At 34.0% G+C, this 20,107-nt stretch overlaps 1 protein-coding gene across 1 annotated transcript; it reads left to right on the top strand.

Annotated features, from left to right (window-relative positions):
• Positions 1-6,449: 6,449 nt before the first annotated feature.
• Positions 6,450-8,613, top strand: LOC130850494 (histone-binding protein RBBP4-like). The gene has a single exon (XM_057730086.1). The coding sequence runs from the start codon at positions 6,570-6,572 to the stop codon at positions 7,845-7,847; it is 1,278 nt and encodes a 425-aa protein (XP_057586069.1). The 5' UTR covers positions 6,450-6,569; the 3' UTR covers positions 7,848-8,613.
• The last annotated feature ends 11,494 nt before the right edge of the window (positions 8,614-20,107 follow it).

Raw genomic sequence — 20,107 nt, 5'->3', positions numbered from 1 at the left:
CACATCTACTGAACTTTACCTGGTTAAAAAATAATACTTTAAAAACCTGAGAATTGAATGCTCTTGATTTTAGCCAGAAATATTTACACAGAGTAAATACTTAAATAGCTAGTCCATCACTAAATAGCTTCGTGGATTACTATATGATCCAAGTGATAAAAATAACTTTCTGTTGTTGCGGGTTTAAATGGTTTCTTATTTGGATCAATCTACTCTAAATACGTAAAGCCTTACATTTCCATTCAGTAATAATGACAGCATCAAGCACATGTGCTAATGTACACCAATATGTGAGACACAATTCTTAAAGACACATTTCTCAAACATATAGCCCTTTTCTTAGGTAAATGTTTAGTACTTTTCATAAGTCCACTTTGTGTACAGCTAAGTGGTAGTAAAATGTGGAGGAGCAGGAGGGAGCAGGAGGCTTGACACTTTCTATCTCTGAATACAATGGCTCTCCCCTCACAAATTAATTTTAATATCTATGGATAGTTTGTCATGAATTGAAAAGTTTTGCATGAATACACACAATTAGATTTATATGCAAATCTTGGACTTCTTCTGGAATACTAAGAGGTGTACTTTGAGATGAGGGAAAAGAAAATAATAAGAAATGAAACTCCAAAAACTCAAGTTATTAACTGGAAAGTGGCTGTGATTTTTTTTTTGTTTTTGTTTTGCTTTTTCTGCCTTTAGCAGAATATATATGAATTAGCATTCATTTTTTAAAACTTGACATGATAGATATTAAGTGGGAAAAAATTCCCCAGGAAAACTAGAAAAATGCATTTCAGAGGATGCTTCCAAAAGTTTAGGAATCCTAGTTTAAATACTGAAGGTCATGTCATTTTCTTTCCTCCTTGCTTCTTTCCAAAACTCTGCTTCCATTGGAGGAAAAAGTTAAGAAAATGTGTGCAAAGTCATGACTCCCTCCATAATTTTCTTTCATGGGTATGTTTGAAAATAAAGAGAATAAATTAAGTCCCTTTCTCTCTTCCTATTCTGGTGGAACTACTATTCTTGTCACAAAATACTCTTATACTATGATAGATCCTAGAAAGGCAATATTTTTTGCAGCATTGGACAATCTTAAGCCTCTGCAGTACCTTTGTGTATGTATCCATTTGTGTTGAGGAAAAATGAAAAAGAAAGGACAGGAGCATTTATTTGAAGTCTTTGTGTTCTGTTATGAGGGGCAACTACGAGCAAAGAGAGAACTTCAAGGGCGTTGCTTTTACTTATTTATTAAATTTAGGTTTATGCTTCTGTATTTTCGTAAATGCCTTTATGTGGTAATAAGAATCATATGGTACCCAGAAACGCTGGGCTTTATAAATAAATTCAGTAACATTTTAAGGAGGAGGGAAAAAAGCAAATCTAGTACATGATAATTTGCTGAAAGAAACAAATAAGAAAAAATATGCTCTACATTATCTTCAGTCATAGGAAAGGGAAGGTAAATTAGCCACACATACAGATCCATAGAATGTCCATGAACAATACTGTTAAATCTTCTATAAATGACTAACTGGAGGATCTGAAGCACAATTAATTGCCTATTGTAGATATTTCCTCATAAGAGTAATAGATGCCTGATCATCTGAGATTACATCTGCTTCATGCATACAAAATACATGAGGCAATGATGCTGCAAAGACTCCCAACATCATCAGTCACACTCAAAGCAGATGGAAGCAGCAAAGGGAAAGGGGCTCAAAATTAAATAGTAAACCCTCACAATATGATTTTATAAGTGTACTTGCAATTATTATCTACATGAACAGTAACTTACCATAGAAATAGAAAAGAGAAACTCCTAAGATAATATAAAAAGCAAAATCTTTTAAATTTTTTTTTTTTTTTTTTTTTTGCAGCTAAGTGAAATGTTTGGTATCTCCTATATGACAATGATATCATCTCCCACTTCTAATAACTGCATTTCTCCATTCTTCTGTGTTATCTCCTTTTCTAAATGTAAAGTCTGGCTTTACCTGATGAAAATCAGCCTAAAAGTTGATGATACATAATTATTTTTCCAGTTTTAGTTTTAGTATCGACCATGAAACTGAATTGTGTTTTCAAATTGGGGATTCCAGAAAATTAGGCCTTTTCAGTGAGAACAGCACTAGCAATCCAAATAATTATTTGTTTTTTTTATTCAGTAAACACTTTTACAGACCCTAACTAACATGCAGGGCAGTTATTTTATGTGCTATGAAAATATGAAGATGAATTTGTCAAGATGATTATGCCCTTAAGGTACTCCCACTTTAGTAGGAAAGGCAGAACAATTCATAAAACTTATTAAAAATGTGGATTCTAATAAGTGAGCCTGAAGATTTAGAGATATATCATGATTATTAATGATTTTTCTATCTAATTTTTGATAAAAATAGTGTGGGTCAAAAAATGGCAGATGAAAACCAATTAGGTCTGAACTAAAAATGCCTATATCTGTAAAACAAATTTATATAAAGGCAGGGATGTCAATATTTTAAAGAGACACATCTTTCAGTAGAGATCTAAGAAGAATAATAGAGGCAAGCAAAATGAATTCTCTCATTTTGAAGAAAGGAAAATTGATAACTTGAGTATGTGATTAATACATTCATGAATGAATAGCTAAGCCAGGACTAGAAATTAAAGATCATAGACTCCAGTGTTCCATGAATTATGGAAATATTACAATCTCAACTTACCAAAAACTATACTTTCTACTTGAAGATACAAGACAAATATGTGAAAAGTGGAAGATATTAAAGAACAAGTTATAATTACATTTTAAAGAGTATTTATAACTCTATTATAAAGAGACCACTATATTTTAAAACTGCTTTCTGGAAGCTAAAGTGGTTTGTATATCTATATATGCATTTATGTATATATTTATTTTATATTTACTCCATACTAATAAGAACAGATGAGAAAAATAATGATAAAAATTGAGAAGAGAGGGTAAGGAAAATAATTATAAAATATGTTCTAAAAAGGATAAATTAGGTTAGCTGGGTTAGAGGAGAGGTATTAAAGATGGATTTTGTAAATCAAGAAACTATATTAATCACTACCCCTATTTTATGGCAGTATTTTCTAATTTATAGTTAGTTATTCACAGAATACTGTTTTTGATATATCCTTACATTACCTGTGTTATATTTATTGATATATTTTTATCAACTGACTTAAAAATATTTCAAACTGAAAAATCTTTAACACTTGCCATGCATATGTCACTTTTAAAGAAAATAAAGTAGTTAAATTTAAGTGAATATTAAAGTGAGTAAAATGCAAATAATGTGTTCATTATTCCAACACCAATAATCTCTGTTTATATGTATCTGTCATTAGAAAGTGCAAAACTTGTCAATCTACCTTTGATAGGCTTGGTACTAATCTTTAAATCTATAGGAAATTTTGTGTCTCTTCCTAAAAATAAGAAACAACATGGAGAAAATTCTAAAATATCTATTTTTCCAAATATATGAAGTAGTTTATTGGAATAGTGTTCCCTAAAGTATAGGAAAAGGAGTCTTTCTCTAAACTACCACTACCTGGTTTGTGAAAATACTTACATAAATCTTTTCTAATAAATTTTAAGTGCATATTTGCAGTGTTTTCAATATATTCAGAAAACATTAAAGAGGAATACTTAAGTTGTTCAGACAAGAAACATTTTTAATTGTTGCTCAGGGAGAATAAATAAATGTATTTCTCCTAAACTCTACCTATATTTTTGATCATATATATAAGTAGGTCATTTAAGGAGAGTTTTAAATGTGTATCAAAAACATTTAAATTTTCTAACAATTCTACAAATTTGATAGTATTACTATCCACTTGAAAACTGAGGAAATTTAGGTTCTAAAGCGAAATAAAAATTTCAGGGTTCAAGGTATTTTCCCTTGAACCCTGAAATTTGGGTCCTCAATAGGAGCTGGTCTGGAATCAGAGCGTGAAGCCCACAGAGCATTCGATCTGGGCTCCCTGCACAGAGTGGTTCTAGCATGAATGTGAAGTGGAAGCCATTCCTGAGACATGCTGGCCTCACATTAAGGGGGAAAGTGCTATGGTAGAACCATGCAATGGCTTTAAAGCTTCTACTAGAAACTAGCACACATTACCTCCATTCATTATCAAAGCAAGTCAGGTACCTTGCATTGGTAGATTAGTTTCTACAGAAAGGGAACTGATAGAAGGGGGCCAGTCAGAATGTCACAAAGGAAGGGGCAGTAAATGTTTTGGACAAGAAATACATATATACACTCCTGCCTCTAGCCAAGGACAAAAAGCAAAGTTGAAAACTGTCCAGTAAAAGTGCTTTATTTTCATTAAGCAATTTAATCTTTACTTTAGGAAATGAATATTATACATATTTTAAATATATATACTTATTTACATAGTAAAAGTGTCATTGACTGGAAATATTTCTTTATGGAATAATCAGTTTTCATGTGATGATAGCTGAAAAAACAATGTGGTGTTTCCACTTGCAATCCATTCTGAAAATAATAGTTAAAACCTGAAATCAGCCAGAAGTGGAGTCCCTTTAGCAGGATCACATAGTAATACAACTTTTGAAGACACTCCTAGCTTGAATCTGAGAGCTTCAATCAGAATATATTTTAAGAATAATTTTAGTTTGTAAATTTGCATCTGAATGAATTTATTAATCTTATTCCCTTAGTACATACATTTTTAAAAGGCATCATAATATTTTGCATTTGTTAAATCACTCTGTATACAGTGTATGAATTTATCTTCTTAAGTAAAGGGTGCTTTCTTCTTTTTCTGTTGCTTTTTAATTTTACCTTTGAAACTGCCTTATCTAATACATGGAACTTTTGTGCTATTTAATGAAGGGATTTAGTGTTTTTCCTTATAGTTATAATTTTTGAGAAACCAGGTCACTATCTATACAAAACTTAACTCAAAATGGGTTAAAGGCTTGAATGTAAGATCTGAAATCATAAAATTCCTAGAAGAAAATATAGACAGTGAGCTCCCTGACATTAGCCTTAGTGATTTTTTTGTGGTTCTGACTCCAAAGGCAAAAGGGAAACAAAAACAAAACAAATGGAACTATATCAAGCTAAAAAGCTTCTGCACAGCAAAGAAAACCATCATCAAGACAAAAAGGCAGCCTACTAAAAGAGAGAAAACATTTGCAAATCATATATCTGGTAAGGGGTTAATATCCAAAATATATAAAGAATTCAACTGCAATAAACCAAACAACCTGATTAAAAAATTGGCAGAGAATATGAACACGTTTCTCCAAAGAAGACATACAGATGACCAACAGGCACATGAAAAGATGTTCAACATCACTAATTACTAGGAAAAGGCAAAGAAAACCACAATGATATATCACCTCACACCTGTCAGAAGGGCAATTATTAAAAAGACAAAAAATAACAAATGTTGGAGAAGATATGAAGAAATGGGAACCATTGTACACTGTTTATAAATTGGAACTGTAAATTGATACAGCCACTATGAAAAACAATATGGAGATTCCTCAAGCAGTTAAGAATAGAACTTACCATATGATCCAGCTATTGTACCTCTGTGTAAATACAGAAAAACCATGAAAATACTAATTCAAAAAGATATATGCACCCCTATGTTCACTCCAGCATTATTTACAATATTCAAGATATAAAAACAAAGTAAGTATCCATAGATAGATGAATGGATAAAGAAGATATGGCACGCATATATATATACACACACACACATATATATATAAAATGAAATATTATATCCTTTTTCAGCCATGAAAAAGAATGAAATACTGCCATTTGCAACAACATAGATGGACCTTGAAGTTATTATGCTACGTGAAATAAGTCAGATGCAGAAAGACAAATACCATATAATTTTTCATACATGGAATTAAAGAACAAAACAAAACAAAGTCATAGAACAGATGGGAAGGGGTCAACTATATGGTGACGGATGGCAACTAGACTGGTGGTGATCACTTTATAGTATATATAGATATTGAATTATAATGCTGTTCACCTCCAATTTATAATAAAAAGATTCTGAGGTATCTAGTCTGGATGAAGATCTAAGTCGTCACGCATTATCAGATAGAAGTAAATCACTAAATAGATAAATAAGTAGGAAGAGGGATATTTTTTGCGGACTTTGCAACATCCTCATGAAAACCATTACTTCATATATTTTGTGTGTTTGTGTGGGGGAAAAAGTCAGGGCCCATGTCTTATCTCGTGTTCATTATTGCATGCCCAGTTCCTGGAATAGTGCATGGGACAAATGCTTCATGTGCTTGCATTATGCATGAATGTATGAGTAAATTTAATGTAAAATTTTAAAAAGAATATTTGATTTTCATATAAAAACAGAATAGTCAATTATCTTTATTTTAAAAACAAAAAGGTAAAATCTTTTGATATTAAAAATACACATTCTTGAGGGGCAGCAGGAAACAATAGAGGCCGCGCGCGCAGAGCGAGCGCCCGCAGCCTCCCCGCCCCTCCCGCAACGTTCAACCCCGGGATCCCCCCCCCCCCCCCCCCCCCCCGGCTTGCCTGCTCGCCATGGCCGACAAGGAAGCAGCCTTTGATGACGCAGTAGAAGAACGTGTAATCAACGAAGAATATAAAATATGGAAAAAGAACACCCCTTTTCTTTACGATTTGGTGATGACCCATGCTCTGGAGTGGCCCAGCCTAACTGCACAGTGGCTTCCAGATGTAACCAGACCAGAAGGGAAAGATTTCAGTATTCATCGACTTGTCCTGGGGACACACACATCAGATGAACAAAACCACCTTCTGATAGCCAGTGTGCAGCTCCCTAACGATGATGCTCAGTTTGATGCTTCACACTACGACAGTGAAAAAGGAGAATTTGGAGGTTTTGGCTCAGTTAGTGGAAAAATTGAAATAGAAATCAAGATCAACCATGAAGGAGAAGTGAACAGGGCACACTATATGCCCCAGAACCCTTGCATCATTGCAACAAAGACTCCATCCAGTGATGTTCTTGTTTTTGACTATACGAAACATCCTTCTAAACCAGACCCTTCTGGAGAGTGCAACCCAGACTTGCGTCTCCGTGGACATCAGAAGGAAGGCTATGGGCTTTCTTGGAACCCAAATCTCAGTGGGCACTTACTTAGTGCTTCAGATGACCACACCATCTGCCTATGGGACATCAGTGCTGTTCCAAAGGAGGGGAAAGTCGTGGATGCGAAGACCATCTTTACAGGGCATACAGCAGTAGTAGAAGACGTCTCCTGGCATCTGCTCCATGAGTCTCTGTTTGGGTCAGTTGCTGATGATCAGAAACTTATGATCTGGGATACCCGTTCAAACAATACTTCCAAACCAAGCCACTCGGTTGATGCGCACACTGCTGAAGTGAACTGCCTTTCTTTCAATCCTTATAGTGAGTTCATTCTTGCCACAGGATCAGCTGACAAGACTGTTGCCTTGTGGGATCTGAGAAATCTGAAACTTAAGTTGCATTCCTTTGAATCACATAAGGATGAAATATTCCAGGTTCAGTGGTCGCCTCACAATGAGACTATTTTGGCTTCCAGTGGTACTGATCGCAGACTGAATGTCTGGGATTTAAGTAAAATTGGAGAGGAACAATCCCCAGAAGATGCAGAAGATGGGCCACCAGAGTTGTTGTTTATTCATGGTGGTCACACTGCCAAGATATCTGATTTCTCCTGGAACCCCAATGAGCCTTGGGTGATTTGTTCTGTATCAGAAGACAATATCATGCAGGTTTGGCAAATGGCAGAGAACATTTATAATGACGAAGACCCTGAAGGAAGCGTGGATCCGGAAGGACAAGGATCCTAGATAATGTCTGCACTTCTCGTGATTTTAGACGCCCCTTTTCTTCCCTTCAACCCTCAGATTGATTTAACACTGGTTTTGAGACACAGACTTTGTTTGGTTATCCCTTTATAATAAGTTCTGTCAACAATGTTATTAGTCCAAACAGAAGGTGTTTTCTAAATAGTAACTGGGGGCTTCTTGATTCAGCAAAGCCACAGACTTATATTTAAATTTTCTTCAGGAATTTTCTAGTAACAGAGGTCTAAAGTAGCCACAAGAAGGGGAATATTGTGTGTGGTTATTTTTCTTCTTATGCTATATCCCCAAGTTTTTCAGACTCATTTAAGTAAAGTAAAGGCTAGAGTAAGAAATAGAGGCAAGTGAGGTAGGTGTCTGAGCCATGAAGTATAAATACTACAAGATGTCGTTTGTATTCAGGAAACGGGAGCTTCAAGTCATAAATTCCTACTCTAAAATGTTCACACCGAACTTTCCAGGATACACATTTTCTTACATAGACCAGTCTCCTCTCAGTTTCTTTAGTTAAGTCAAAACAACATGTTCCTCTCTCCCCATATATTTTTGCTTGTTAGTGTATTTCTTGAGCTGTTGTCATTATTATTTCTTTCCTTTCTGTGAAATGGTTTAAAAAAAAAAAACTTGGGACCACCAAGTTGTAAAGATGTATGTTTTTACCTGACAGTTATACCACAGGTAGACTGTCCACTTAAGTTGAGAAGAGTGAATCGATAGCTTGTATTTGTTTTTAAAATTAAATTAATCCTGGATAAGAAAAAAAAAAAATACACATTCTTCAGTTAGTCTCAACACATATAGCATATCATTTTTCCTTGTTTTTTTCAATAAATGTATTTTTTATTTTTGGCTGTGTTGGGTCTTTGTTTCTGCACACGGGCTTTCTCTATTTGTGGTGAGTGGAGGCTACTCTTTGCTGCGATGTGCGGGCTTCTCATTGCAGTGGCTTCTATTGTTGCAGACCACAGGCTCTAGGTGCGTGGGCTTCAGTAGTTGTGGCACACAGGTGTAGCTGCTCTGCAGCATGTGGGATCTTCCGGGCCCAGGGATTGAACCTGTGTCCACTGCATTGGCAGGCGGATTCTTAATCACTGTGCCACCAGGGAAGCCCTCTTTTTCCCATTTTTAATTTAAAATATAAATGAACTGATAAACATTAATGTGAGAGCAATAGAAGTACAGACTAGGGATATTTAACCAAGTGAAATGTAACAGAGGAGTGATAAACATCAGATATGTAAGAGCAGAAGATTGCAGAATTAAGAAATAAGGTGTTAAGTGTAAGAAATGGGGTTTTCAGCAAAGGAAACTGCCTGTGCAATGGTGTGGTGACAAGCTGGCTCACTTCTTGTGGTGCATAGGGTCTAAAAGGGGCTGAGGTGATGAGGGTCCAATCCAGCAGGTATTTATGGAAATATCATTCTGGCAGTAACCTTAAAAATGCTATAAGGGATAGGGAAATCAGGAGATTCTTGTAGTACTCTGGGCATGAGCTCTGAATAGCCAGATCTGAGGCATTGATAGTGGAGAGAAGATGTGACAGAGCAACAAAAGTTAATAAAAACTCATGTGTAGCTCAAAAAGTTACTTAGGAAACCATACTTATGCAAGAGAGAGCTTCCATGTCATGGAACAAGGAGAATGCAAAATATCCACAATTATAAGAACTCATGAAATAACTGAAACATGAAAGAAATAGCCTTGCTAGTAAAAGCCATTTCAAGTGACCTTCAAGAGGAAATGGTTTTCAAATGACCATTTGATATATGAAAAGCAAAACAGTCAATATAACAGTAAGTTAATTTTTAAAAATATCTTTTGACAAGGATTAAATCTATTCATTCATGGAAATTCTTTCATCTTTATTCCAGTGATGTGCCAACTTTTTGGATTATGTGCCCTATTAGTGAAAAGATTTTAAATATTCCATCCTAATATATGTTTATTAACTTCAATAAACTATATACATATACCACCAAACTAAAAGAATATTTATATTGTAAAATACATTAAACATAGTTAATGAGGTGAGATACATGCATATAAAATATTTAATTGTATTCTTATTAATTAAACATTTGGTTTCACTAAAATAATGCTAGTATTTCTGTTGTGAGCAAATGATTATTTCATGATTCTTGAAAAGGCGGGTTTACCAATTTAGGGATCTTTTGCAAAGTCCAATTTTTGTTTGTTTTTGTTTTTAAATAATGGTTTTACTGACAATCATAGGTTAAAAAAGATAAAAATACTGTAAAAAAAATCCACATGTGAAAAATGGGAAAAAAGGCATTATTAAAGGCACATACTAAACCATTATGATGATTTTTCAATCTACTTTTCCAATTATATACAGATTTTTGCTGAAATACAGATAGAAAATTTCTATTTTCCATGTTCCTAAAGAGTTCTTCCACACTAAAGTGTTGCATTATTTTTATATTTTTACCAAATAAATTAAAAACCACTGAAAAATTTAATTCAGAAGCTTTTTAGCTTCTAAATCTTTTTTGTTTTGAAATTGTTACATATAGGTGGCACATAATCATTTTTGGCAACAAAATCACATAAAGATGAAAAATTTGTAAGCATCTCTTTTAAGCTAGTCTCTCAATAGGAAAACTTTCCTTTGAACAGCAGTTACTTTCTCCCTTAATATTAAAATGCCACCTTTATATTGAAATGACAGATTATGTGTCTATTATTTTTGATTATAACTGTTTGGTAGCAAACTACTGACATTACAGAAAGGGTCAGCAAATTTGAAACACTTACTTACCTCTATAAAATGAAAAAAATGAGTTGGAGAATGGAAGCTGTGTGACTCCTCCTTAAATTCAATCCTTTACATTACAAATGACTGTAGAATCTACTATTAAAGGAATTTTTCCAAAAAAAATTAACCATACTAGGGACATTTATAGCATAAAAAGTGCAATATATTGTAAAATTCTGTTTTTGAAAGACTAATGAGTCCATCATTATCAACCCTTTATAATTACACAGTCTTCCTTTAGGAATCCTTCACATAAGTGACAAGTGACTTGGCGGATATGTGGACCTGGTGAGGGCATCAGTGTCACTTCATCAATTAACTGTTAGTAAAGCACAATTACTTTCTTATTTTTGGTCAAATAGAAGTATGTATTACATTATTTCTTTTTCTTGTTTAATCATATTTTGACACAAGAAGATTTCAAATCAAGGATCAGAAAACATCAATTCACTAACAAAAAGCCCTCATAATTCTGCTAGTGACATCAGTAATATAGAAATATATCAGGCTCTACCCGAAACTACAGTCACTTGTGGGGTTCCTAAACCTTTGTGTGTGCATCATTTATCCCTTTGGCCATCAGGTAAAGATTATGTACCCATTCTTTTTTTTCTTTTTTTAAATTAAAATATAGTTGATTTATGATGCTGTGTTAATTATCACTGTACAACAAAGTAACTCAGTTATACATATTCTCATATTCTTCTCATATTCTTTCCCACTGTGGTTTACTACAGGATATTGAATACAGTTCCCTGTGCTATATAGTAGGACCTTGTTGTTTACCCATTCTATATATACCAGTATGAATCTATTAACTCCAAACTCCCTATCCATCCCCCGTTCACCTTAGCAACCACCAATCTATTCTCTACATCTATGAGTCTGTTTCATAGATAGGTTCATTTGTGTTGTATTTTAGATTCCACATATAAGTGATATCATATGGTATTTGCCTTTTTCTTTCTGACTGAGTACGATAACCTCTAATTGCATCCATGCTGCTGCAAATGGCATTATTGCATTCTTTTTTATGGCTGAGTAGTATTCCATTGCATATATGTACCACATCTTCTTTATCCATTCATCTGTTGATGGACATTTAGGTTGTTTCCATGTCTTGGTTATTAATAAATAGTGCTGCTATTAACATAAGGCAGCATGTATCTTTTTGAATTAGAGTTTTGTCTGGATATATGCCCAGGAGTGCAATTACTGGGTCATATGTTAATTCTATTTTTAGTTTTCTGAAGAATCTCCATACTGTTTTCCACAGTGGCTGTACCAACTTACATTCCCACCAACAGTGTAGGATGGTTCCCTTTTCTCCACACCCTCTCCAGCATTTGTTGTTTGTAGACTTTTTAATGATGGCCATTCTGACCAGTGTGAGGTTATATACCCATTCTTTAAATAATGTTCCTAATTGAAAATAATGAAATGTATGCAATTACAAAAGAAATTAGTTATACTGAAATTTAGCTATAAAAATTTTAAAACCAAAATAGACATAGAGAAATATACCTACTTCTTTATTAACATATTAAATAACAATATCTACTGGTGGTTTCAATAACTACTGAAATTTTATAGCGTTAAAGCAAATACATTCTAAGGATTTACATTTAAGTGAACATGTCTTTAATTTATATTGATTACAAATTCACAGATATTAATACTACCATAGTTTATTATCTATATGTATATGTAGAACAATATTAATTTTCAGTTAAAGGTTAGTGAAAACATAGATGTAGCTAATATTTTCCCACCCTGTTTCATGGACTGACTGACTTCTATTCATAGATTCCAGGTTAAAGCCCTCTAACAGAAAATTGGCCAGGTGAGAGTATCAAGGAAATAACATTCTGGGTTTAGGGACAGCTAACTATGTCACAAAAATTAGGTAGAAGAGAATAAAGACTGTAAATTGGGAAAGTGTTTCCTTTTTTGAAAATAAGTAGGTATTGCACCAACTTCCCCCAATTTTAGTAGCTTTTACTTAAGTTGTAGGTGGATATATGGATAGACAGAACATGGAAAGACATTTTTAAACATCAACCATTTTCCTTTTCTCTTAGTTCTTGCTCTTCTTTCTCCCATAGCAATCCACCTTTAAGTCAAGGAATAAGAATTTCTGTACAAATTGTCTTCAGAAAAAAAAATGTAAGACATTTATAAATAGCTAAGCTTTTAAGGAATCAAAGGCAATTCAGGATATAACCAAAAGGTTTGGGAGAAATAGTGTTTTAAGAGTAAGAGACCATCCTATTCCAGACTAACAAATAATCCCCTGATCTTGAAACAGGTGGTGGGATGAAAGAAAAATATGAGTTCAGAAAGTGACTTGAGAAAGAGGCTCTGCCTGTTGCTTCTTGGACAGATAGCAAGGTTCTACTAAATGTACTTTGTGCAGATGACTCAAGGCAACAGAGCTTTAGAAAACCTTGAAGATTCTCATATCCCAATATGTCCTGAAAATGTCTTAATGGGTAGCAAAGAGATACCTAAGAGATTATCTGACAAAAAAGACTCATCCGAAGCATGGCAGTGGTAATCTGGGTGGACAAATAAAACTGTGACTGTCTCAGTGGATAGCCAAGGATATGTTGGGTCCCACGTCCCCCCTCTGCAAAACAAACCTACCTGGACGCCGCTCTGGTCCCCACAGAATTATAAACTTAAAAGAGTATGTCAAAAGGAAGCAAAGCCAAATCCTGCAGTGTAGAAACCTCTGGAAGTTTGGAGCATGTGGCCTATTTCTCCCTACTAAGACAAATTCTGAATCTCGTCCCAGGGCACCTGAACACATGCCAAGACAGGAGTCTCCAGAGCTGGCTACAGCCACTGATGCCTGTATCTACCTGGGAACATGAGCCTATCAGTGTCCAGAAAGCTGAGTATTCCTTCCTATTGTCTAATTGGTGTAAGTAGAAGAGAGTGAGCCAGAAGAAAGTTTAGGGAGAAAAGGTGAATGCCTTTTCTTATTCTGAAGCACATAGGTAATAAGGTCTAGAATTCACATTTCCATCTTTATTTTTCAGAATCTATGAATTAATACATTGACTTTGTGTGTAGTTTTGCAGAATATAGCAGGTTTGGATTTCTGAGTCTCCTACCCTTCTTCTTAGACTATCACCATTTGATTAAAAAAAAAAATCTGTAAAGTAATAGGCACTAGAAAGTACTAAATTTAAAAAATGCATAATAATTTTTTCCTTGAAGCCTTCTATTGTGATCACAGATTTGGCAGAAATATTTGTTGGAATGGAGAGGGAGAATGCACGTAAAATCCTATTTGGTGAAATAATCAGAAAGAAAAGAACGTGAAAGAATTAAATGAAAAGCTATTTCGTGGAGGCCTTACCACATGTTTTACTTTTATCCTATGTACATATTTGGTTTATTGTTTTTAACTTTGTAAGAGAATTTTCCTTGTTGAAAATATGTTGCACTATTCTTTGGACTCCTAAACCATTGCTGAAGTCAGATGACAACACATTTGCAGTTCCTGGCACCCCAATCCCCTGCTGTCAGGATTGTAAATGATGCTACTTTTAACAAAGCAGTGATCCAGTGAGGGGATTAGAGGCATGAATTTTAACTGACAAAAAAATATGAATTTGAAGTTAACATGAGGCTTTTTCAGTGACTATGTTCTGCAAATACTGTTGCTAGCAAGATTAGAGGTGCAGCTGCTTCTTTTATTTGCCACTGTAAGTGGAAATCACCAAATACCTCATCAGCTAGGTTTAAAGACCTAATGGGATAGTAAAGTATGAATGAGTTTGTTCTTTCTATATTGGCTTCTACCTAATCGGAGCTTGCTTTTCCTTTCTGAAGAATAACTGAATAACTGTTGTTGGGAGGGAAACGGGAAGGCTACCACTATGACTAATTAATGGAGAGGCTTTATATCATTTAAATAGGATTTGCTGTGAGAATCCATTATTCACCATACCACCGTATACATGCCGAGTTTAAGCATAAAGTTAATGTATGGTCATAAACAGCAAGCTCTCTCCCTCTCTCTTATATTTTACATCTGGCAGATGCAGATGGTTCTTCAAGTTTTTTGGTGAAATTTACATGTATTCTTATCAAATAACCTAACTTTATTTTGAGATTTAATTTGATTCCTCTATGTAGTCTCTGTTCCAAGGAGGGAAGTTTTCTCCTGCCAAGGCCACACTGGTCTTCTCACTCTAGGAAGTGTGTAAGCCAAGCAGACAGGTGAGAGAAGACACAGGCTCTGTGTCAGTATAAAGAATGGCGCTAACTGGGCCTTGCCTACGGCTTAGAGATAATCAACAAAGAAGCAAGTATGCATCAGAAAATGGAAGCAGTCAGGGTTTCAGCTTTATTTGGCTCTATTTATTTTAGTTGAAGACATTATATTTCTTTCAAAATATATTATTTTTATTAATGCATGCATTTAGTTATTATTTAGTTATTAAATTGCTTTTTAAGGATGCTGTGGTTCTTTTTGTAACTATTTGAATCCCATAACATGGGTGCTCTATGGAAAGGGCAGTATTTATTAATTTGTATGGTACACTGACTGAAAACTAGGTGCTTAATAATTATTTTTGCATGATCTAAGGACATAATTTATATCATATCTTTAGTGTTGCAACTAAGCCACAAAGAACTGTAGACTTCTATGTGATTTTCCAAACAAATACTAAATTGTCATCCATAGTTCCTCTTATTATTACCTATTATGTGTGTCCAATTAAATCCTACTCATTCTTAAGATCTCAGTTCAATCAGATTTTTATATCTAAACATTATGCACCTTTGGTCATTTCCACTGCCTAGAAATTTGACAGTTAATTGCTTACATGAGTAAATATAAAATTAGCATCCACCTACACCTCTGTCCTATTGAATGAAGAAGTCATTTCTTCTGTTTACCCCCTTCTTTTAGTAGAATGCATGACACATCATAAAGGTTTAATAAATATATGTATAAAACAGTAAGTGAATTTATTATCGTTGTTTCTGAGGGAGATTATAACAGAGTGGAGCAAAAGGTAAAACACTAACATAAATAAAACCCAACATATAATAAAAAAAAAATAAGTACATTGTGCTTGGGAGAACAGGAGTGAAGTTTAGAATTCAGTTTGGTGGATTCTAGAAAAGTCTTTGAATAAAAAACCCATCTCTTGAATGTATTTCATCTTTTCCAGCTACCTCATACATCCTTGCTGTATCAATCAGATTATCTCTGGTACGTAAACACATTCAATTTTTTTTCCATCTTAATACAACTATCCCAAGCACCACTCCAGAAACTTACTTTGGATATAAAAGTGAGATCTCTTTCACTGTGATGGGAAGATAGATGAAAGGAATGATCTTGGATAAAAGTAAATTGTGTGAGAGGAAGTGAGTTGAGGCAGTTTCAACATCATTATCTTTTCTTCTCAGATAGAATGTAGTGAAGTTTATCCTTGAAAGTGGTAAGAAGGAGATTCAGGGGAACGCTAAATATTTGCAGCATCTTCTGAGCAGAATGTGACAAAAAATTACTGGATTATATGGAAAATTTTTCAAAATGAATTGAAGACCAAGCTGCATGCAAGTATAATATGCATTTTATGAGGTCTAATCCAAATGCCTACATGATTATTTTCTCCAGAAGTGCTATTCAATTTTTTTAAATTATATTGCATTGGATAAAATGTTCCAAACAATTTAAATAGTTGGAGAAATTTGTTTAATTTTTAATAAAATAAAAAATTCTTCACTGAGAATTGGGTGGAGTTGTTTAATATGGCATTTTTTGCAGTTTGCATAGAAATTATATCTAATTTTGATATAGTTAATCCATTCCAGGCATCATTTTACAAGTTTGTCTTTTTTTCAAAGCATCAAAGACTATAATAGATAATACTAACATGCATTAAATAATGCATAATTTACTGATATTATACTTTTCCCAAAATGCATGAACAGACTGAGCTATGTAAATAAAACTCTTAAAGTTGAATCATCCCTCAGTTTCTATGTTGAAGCCCAATTGGCTATGGTCTATATTCATTATTCTGTTTGATTGCGCTAACAGTGATCTTTTGTGGAATTTCTCCATTTGTGTTTATATTTTGTTTTTTATTGTTTCTCTTAGTATTATTGGTCAATTTGGTTGCTTTAAGTCTAGTTTAAACTTATTTCTAACTCAATGAATTATATGCTGATCTCATTAATTATACTTAGAATTATTTTGTTTTTATATCCTATAAATACCTTATTGAACTTTGCTATATTTTATCTGTAAGACCACTAGGCTTTTTTGATATTTATTATTGATAAAGTTTTTCATTTCTTCAGGGCAATTACTCTGTATTCCTACCTCTTGCTGAGAAAATTATACCAATTTCCAGCTGTTTCCAAGGGGAAAAAAGCTATTTTATTATTACTATCAAAGCATCTATCCAAAGTTATAACACCCTGCTTTAGATGATGTATTCCTTTGAATCTGTGATTTATTACATTTATTGTTTGCAATGTCACATATGTGTGTTTTCTCTTGATGTTCTTCATCTGCCAAAACAGGATTGTGGGGTTTTCCCTATATTATTGAAGGAAATATATGAATCTGACATCTGATAATTCTAATGGTATTTTTCTAAGCTAGTTATTTTTCCTAAGATCATTATGTTTTTTCTTTAATTTTTTTTCAAAATACTTGAGTTGAAGGTTTATTTGTATCCAGTGTAAGTAAAGGCTATGAAAGCTTCTCAGAATACAGCTTTTTCTGCATTAAAAGAAATGTTTAAGTCTGTTAATAACCAGTAATTTATGCTTCCATTTCTTCCTGATCTAAAGGTTATTTTATTCTTTACAGGAATCTGTTCATTTTAATTCTGTTTTGCTAGTATCAAGTTTTCCTACATTGGTGTTAGATGAACCCAATCAATTAGATTCATACTTAGATAAGTAAAGGTGTATGTGCACATGGGGGAGGCAGGAGGCAGCTAATCAATTTTGATAATATTTTATATGTGTTTGAGAGAAATAGTCCTCTTTACAGGGCAAACGTGTTTGAATTCATATCATATTTCTTGTTTCTGTCTATTGAACTGGAAGTTTTATTTCTTTATTTTTATTCCACTAGTTAAAAGAATGAACATTTCTATTTCAATGTCAAAATATAAAGAGGCAACTATAAATGTGCTTACATCTACTCCTATACAAAAAGAAAACCTCTTTAGCATATTTTAACTTTCCTGTCACCATACTAAAAGTGATTTCTGGTATTAACATTGTGCCACGCCGAGTTGGATTTCTTTAAGAAATACATTGTATATTACAAATCACCATATCAAATATTATACAGGTATAAAAATATTGTCAAAAGCTGTAGTATGTATCATGATTTAGAATATTATTTAAGCTCTTGCCTGCTTATAATACAATAACTTACTTAACCCTCATGATAATTCTATCAGCCAAATACTATTAACTCCTTTCTTTAAATATAAGACGTATGGTAAAGGGCCAGGGTAACACAGTTGTTATGAGGCAGAACTAGAATTTGAATGGATGGGGATATTTCTATATCAAATGTGCTATTAATTATCTCGCTACAATATACCACAGTATAGTATTTTAATACAGATTCTAAAGGCCTTATTGGTCATTTATTTCTCCTGTATGTTAAATCTCTGTATCAAGAAACACCTGTTTGGCCATGGCTCCTAAAAAGGTATAAACTAAAAGTTTTTCTATTTGAGTCACAGATGCAGATAAGGAGAGATTCCTAAGTACTTACAAATTCATGTCCAAAATCTAAATGTTGGGCCTCTGTGACATGACCTGCTGAAAGGCAGACTTATTGCTTTAGTGCCATTATAAGCTGTCTTTGATTTTTAATTGAAATGTAAAAAATAGCAAGCCTCAGTTTAGTAATCTTTCTCTGAACTGGTAGGTATTGCCCTCCAAAATGTGGCTAAAATATCTTAAACTTGGGTGTGTCTTAAGGAGGCAGCGAGAAGATAGATATACCCACTTATATCCTTATCTAGTTAGTCTAAGTAACTATTAACTACTTTGAAGTAAACTGAATATAATGTAGCATGTTATCAAACATAAACTTACATCACAGTAATCCTCACACTTAAGCCAGGTAAATGTTACCAAAGATCCTAAGCTGGGGAGAACATGATGTAAGGGCCATATGTACACACCAGGCCAAGTGTAATTGGAAAAAAAAAAAAAGTATTTTTAAAAGAAAATTATTTAATAGGTACATTGCTTACACTGATAGTAGAAAGCCCAAAAGGCATAAAGGGGATGCTGAAGTTGTTCAGAGGTTAATAATTTAGGATTGGGAAACCAGAGGCAAGAGTGGGCTTGCCAGAACCTAGGAGCTGAGACAATGGATCCTGCAGGTCCAGTGCTTGGACCTATGGACAGGAAAATCATGTGTTTTACATTTAGACCTATGAAGAAGGGGCACCCACAACTGTAACTCCAGCTGCCAAGGCCAAGATGCTACTGGCACCTCTGAGGGGCCTCATTATGGTTGGTGGCAGGAGACCCAAAAGACTGGAGGCTGGAGCTGGAGTTGGCTGCTCTCTTTTGATGAGACACACTGTCTGAAACTAAATGCAGGGAGGGATTCATTTGTTCCAATTTCCCTGGCTTCCCTTGGCAGAAATTAACAGTAAACTAGCCGACAAAGATGTCTAAGATATATAATTTCTTGAATTCTAGACCCAGCAACTCTGCAGTGTATAGAAGGGCAGAGTCAGAGCTAAAATTCAATAATGGTCATAGGGCACATAGTCAAGTTAGTGAGGATAAAGTGAAAGAAAGTTCAGAGGTCCCTATAGGCAAAATTGAAGAGGCACAGGGGATATTTGTATGACATAATAACAGCCACAGTGAAAGTCTATCCATTGAAGCCCTCACAAGGTTACTGCCTCTCTAAATCAGACCAGTTTCCTCACTTTATTAATAATGTTAATTCTACTTAACATTTCTTATGAACCTGCCTTGCTAGGGCTGCTTACTCTTATGAAGCAAGGTAAGCCACACTTTATAAAGTACAAGTGAGGCTAGAATAACGTGGAAGAAATTATTTCAAGGGTAACTTTAATTCTCCAAGTTCAGTTTCTAGCACTAATGTTGGCATGTTTCACAGTTAAAATAAAATGTATACCATTATACAATTCCTCCTATTAAACACAAAAAAGGAAATAAACTATTGTATCTTTAGAAATATCAAGGATAAACTTGGAGGGAATTTGAGAGCTTCAGTAACTGGTTCAAAACCTTTATTTCTAGACACTAGGTCACAAAACAGCATTTTGTATGCTGAACTTCTAGGTAAGCATTCACTCAAGAATAGAACTCTTTATTTCTTAAATTGTGAGCAATATATACCATGGTAGAAAAAAAAATGGTTTTTTGTTGTTTTTGCTTTGTTTGGTTTGGTTTGGGTTTTTTTGTTTGTTTG

This window comes from Hippopotamus amphibius, chromosome 3, assembly GCF_030028045.1.
Source record: "Hippopotamus amphibius kiboko isolate mHipAmp2 chromosome 3, mHipAmp2.hap2, whole genome shotgun sequence".
Lineage (NCBI taxonomy): Eukaryota > Metazoa > Chordata > Mammalia > Artiodactyla > Hippopotamidae > Hippopotamus > Hippopotamus amphibius.
The sequence above is the reverse complement of the archived record's forward strand: the minus strand, read 5'-3'. Positions and strand labels throughout refer to the sequence as shown.

What these genes read in the sequence shown, in the direction of transcription:
- LOC130850494 (XM_057730086.1), top strand. Translation starts at nt 6,570, where the DNA reads ATGGCCGACAAGGAAGCAGCCTTTGATGACGCAGTAGAAGAACGTGTA.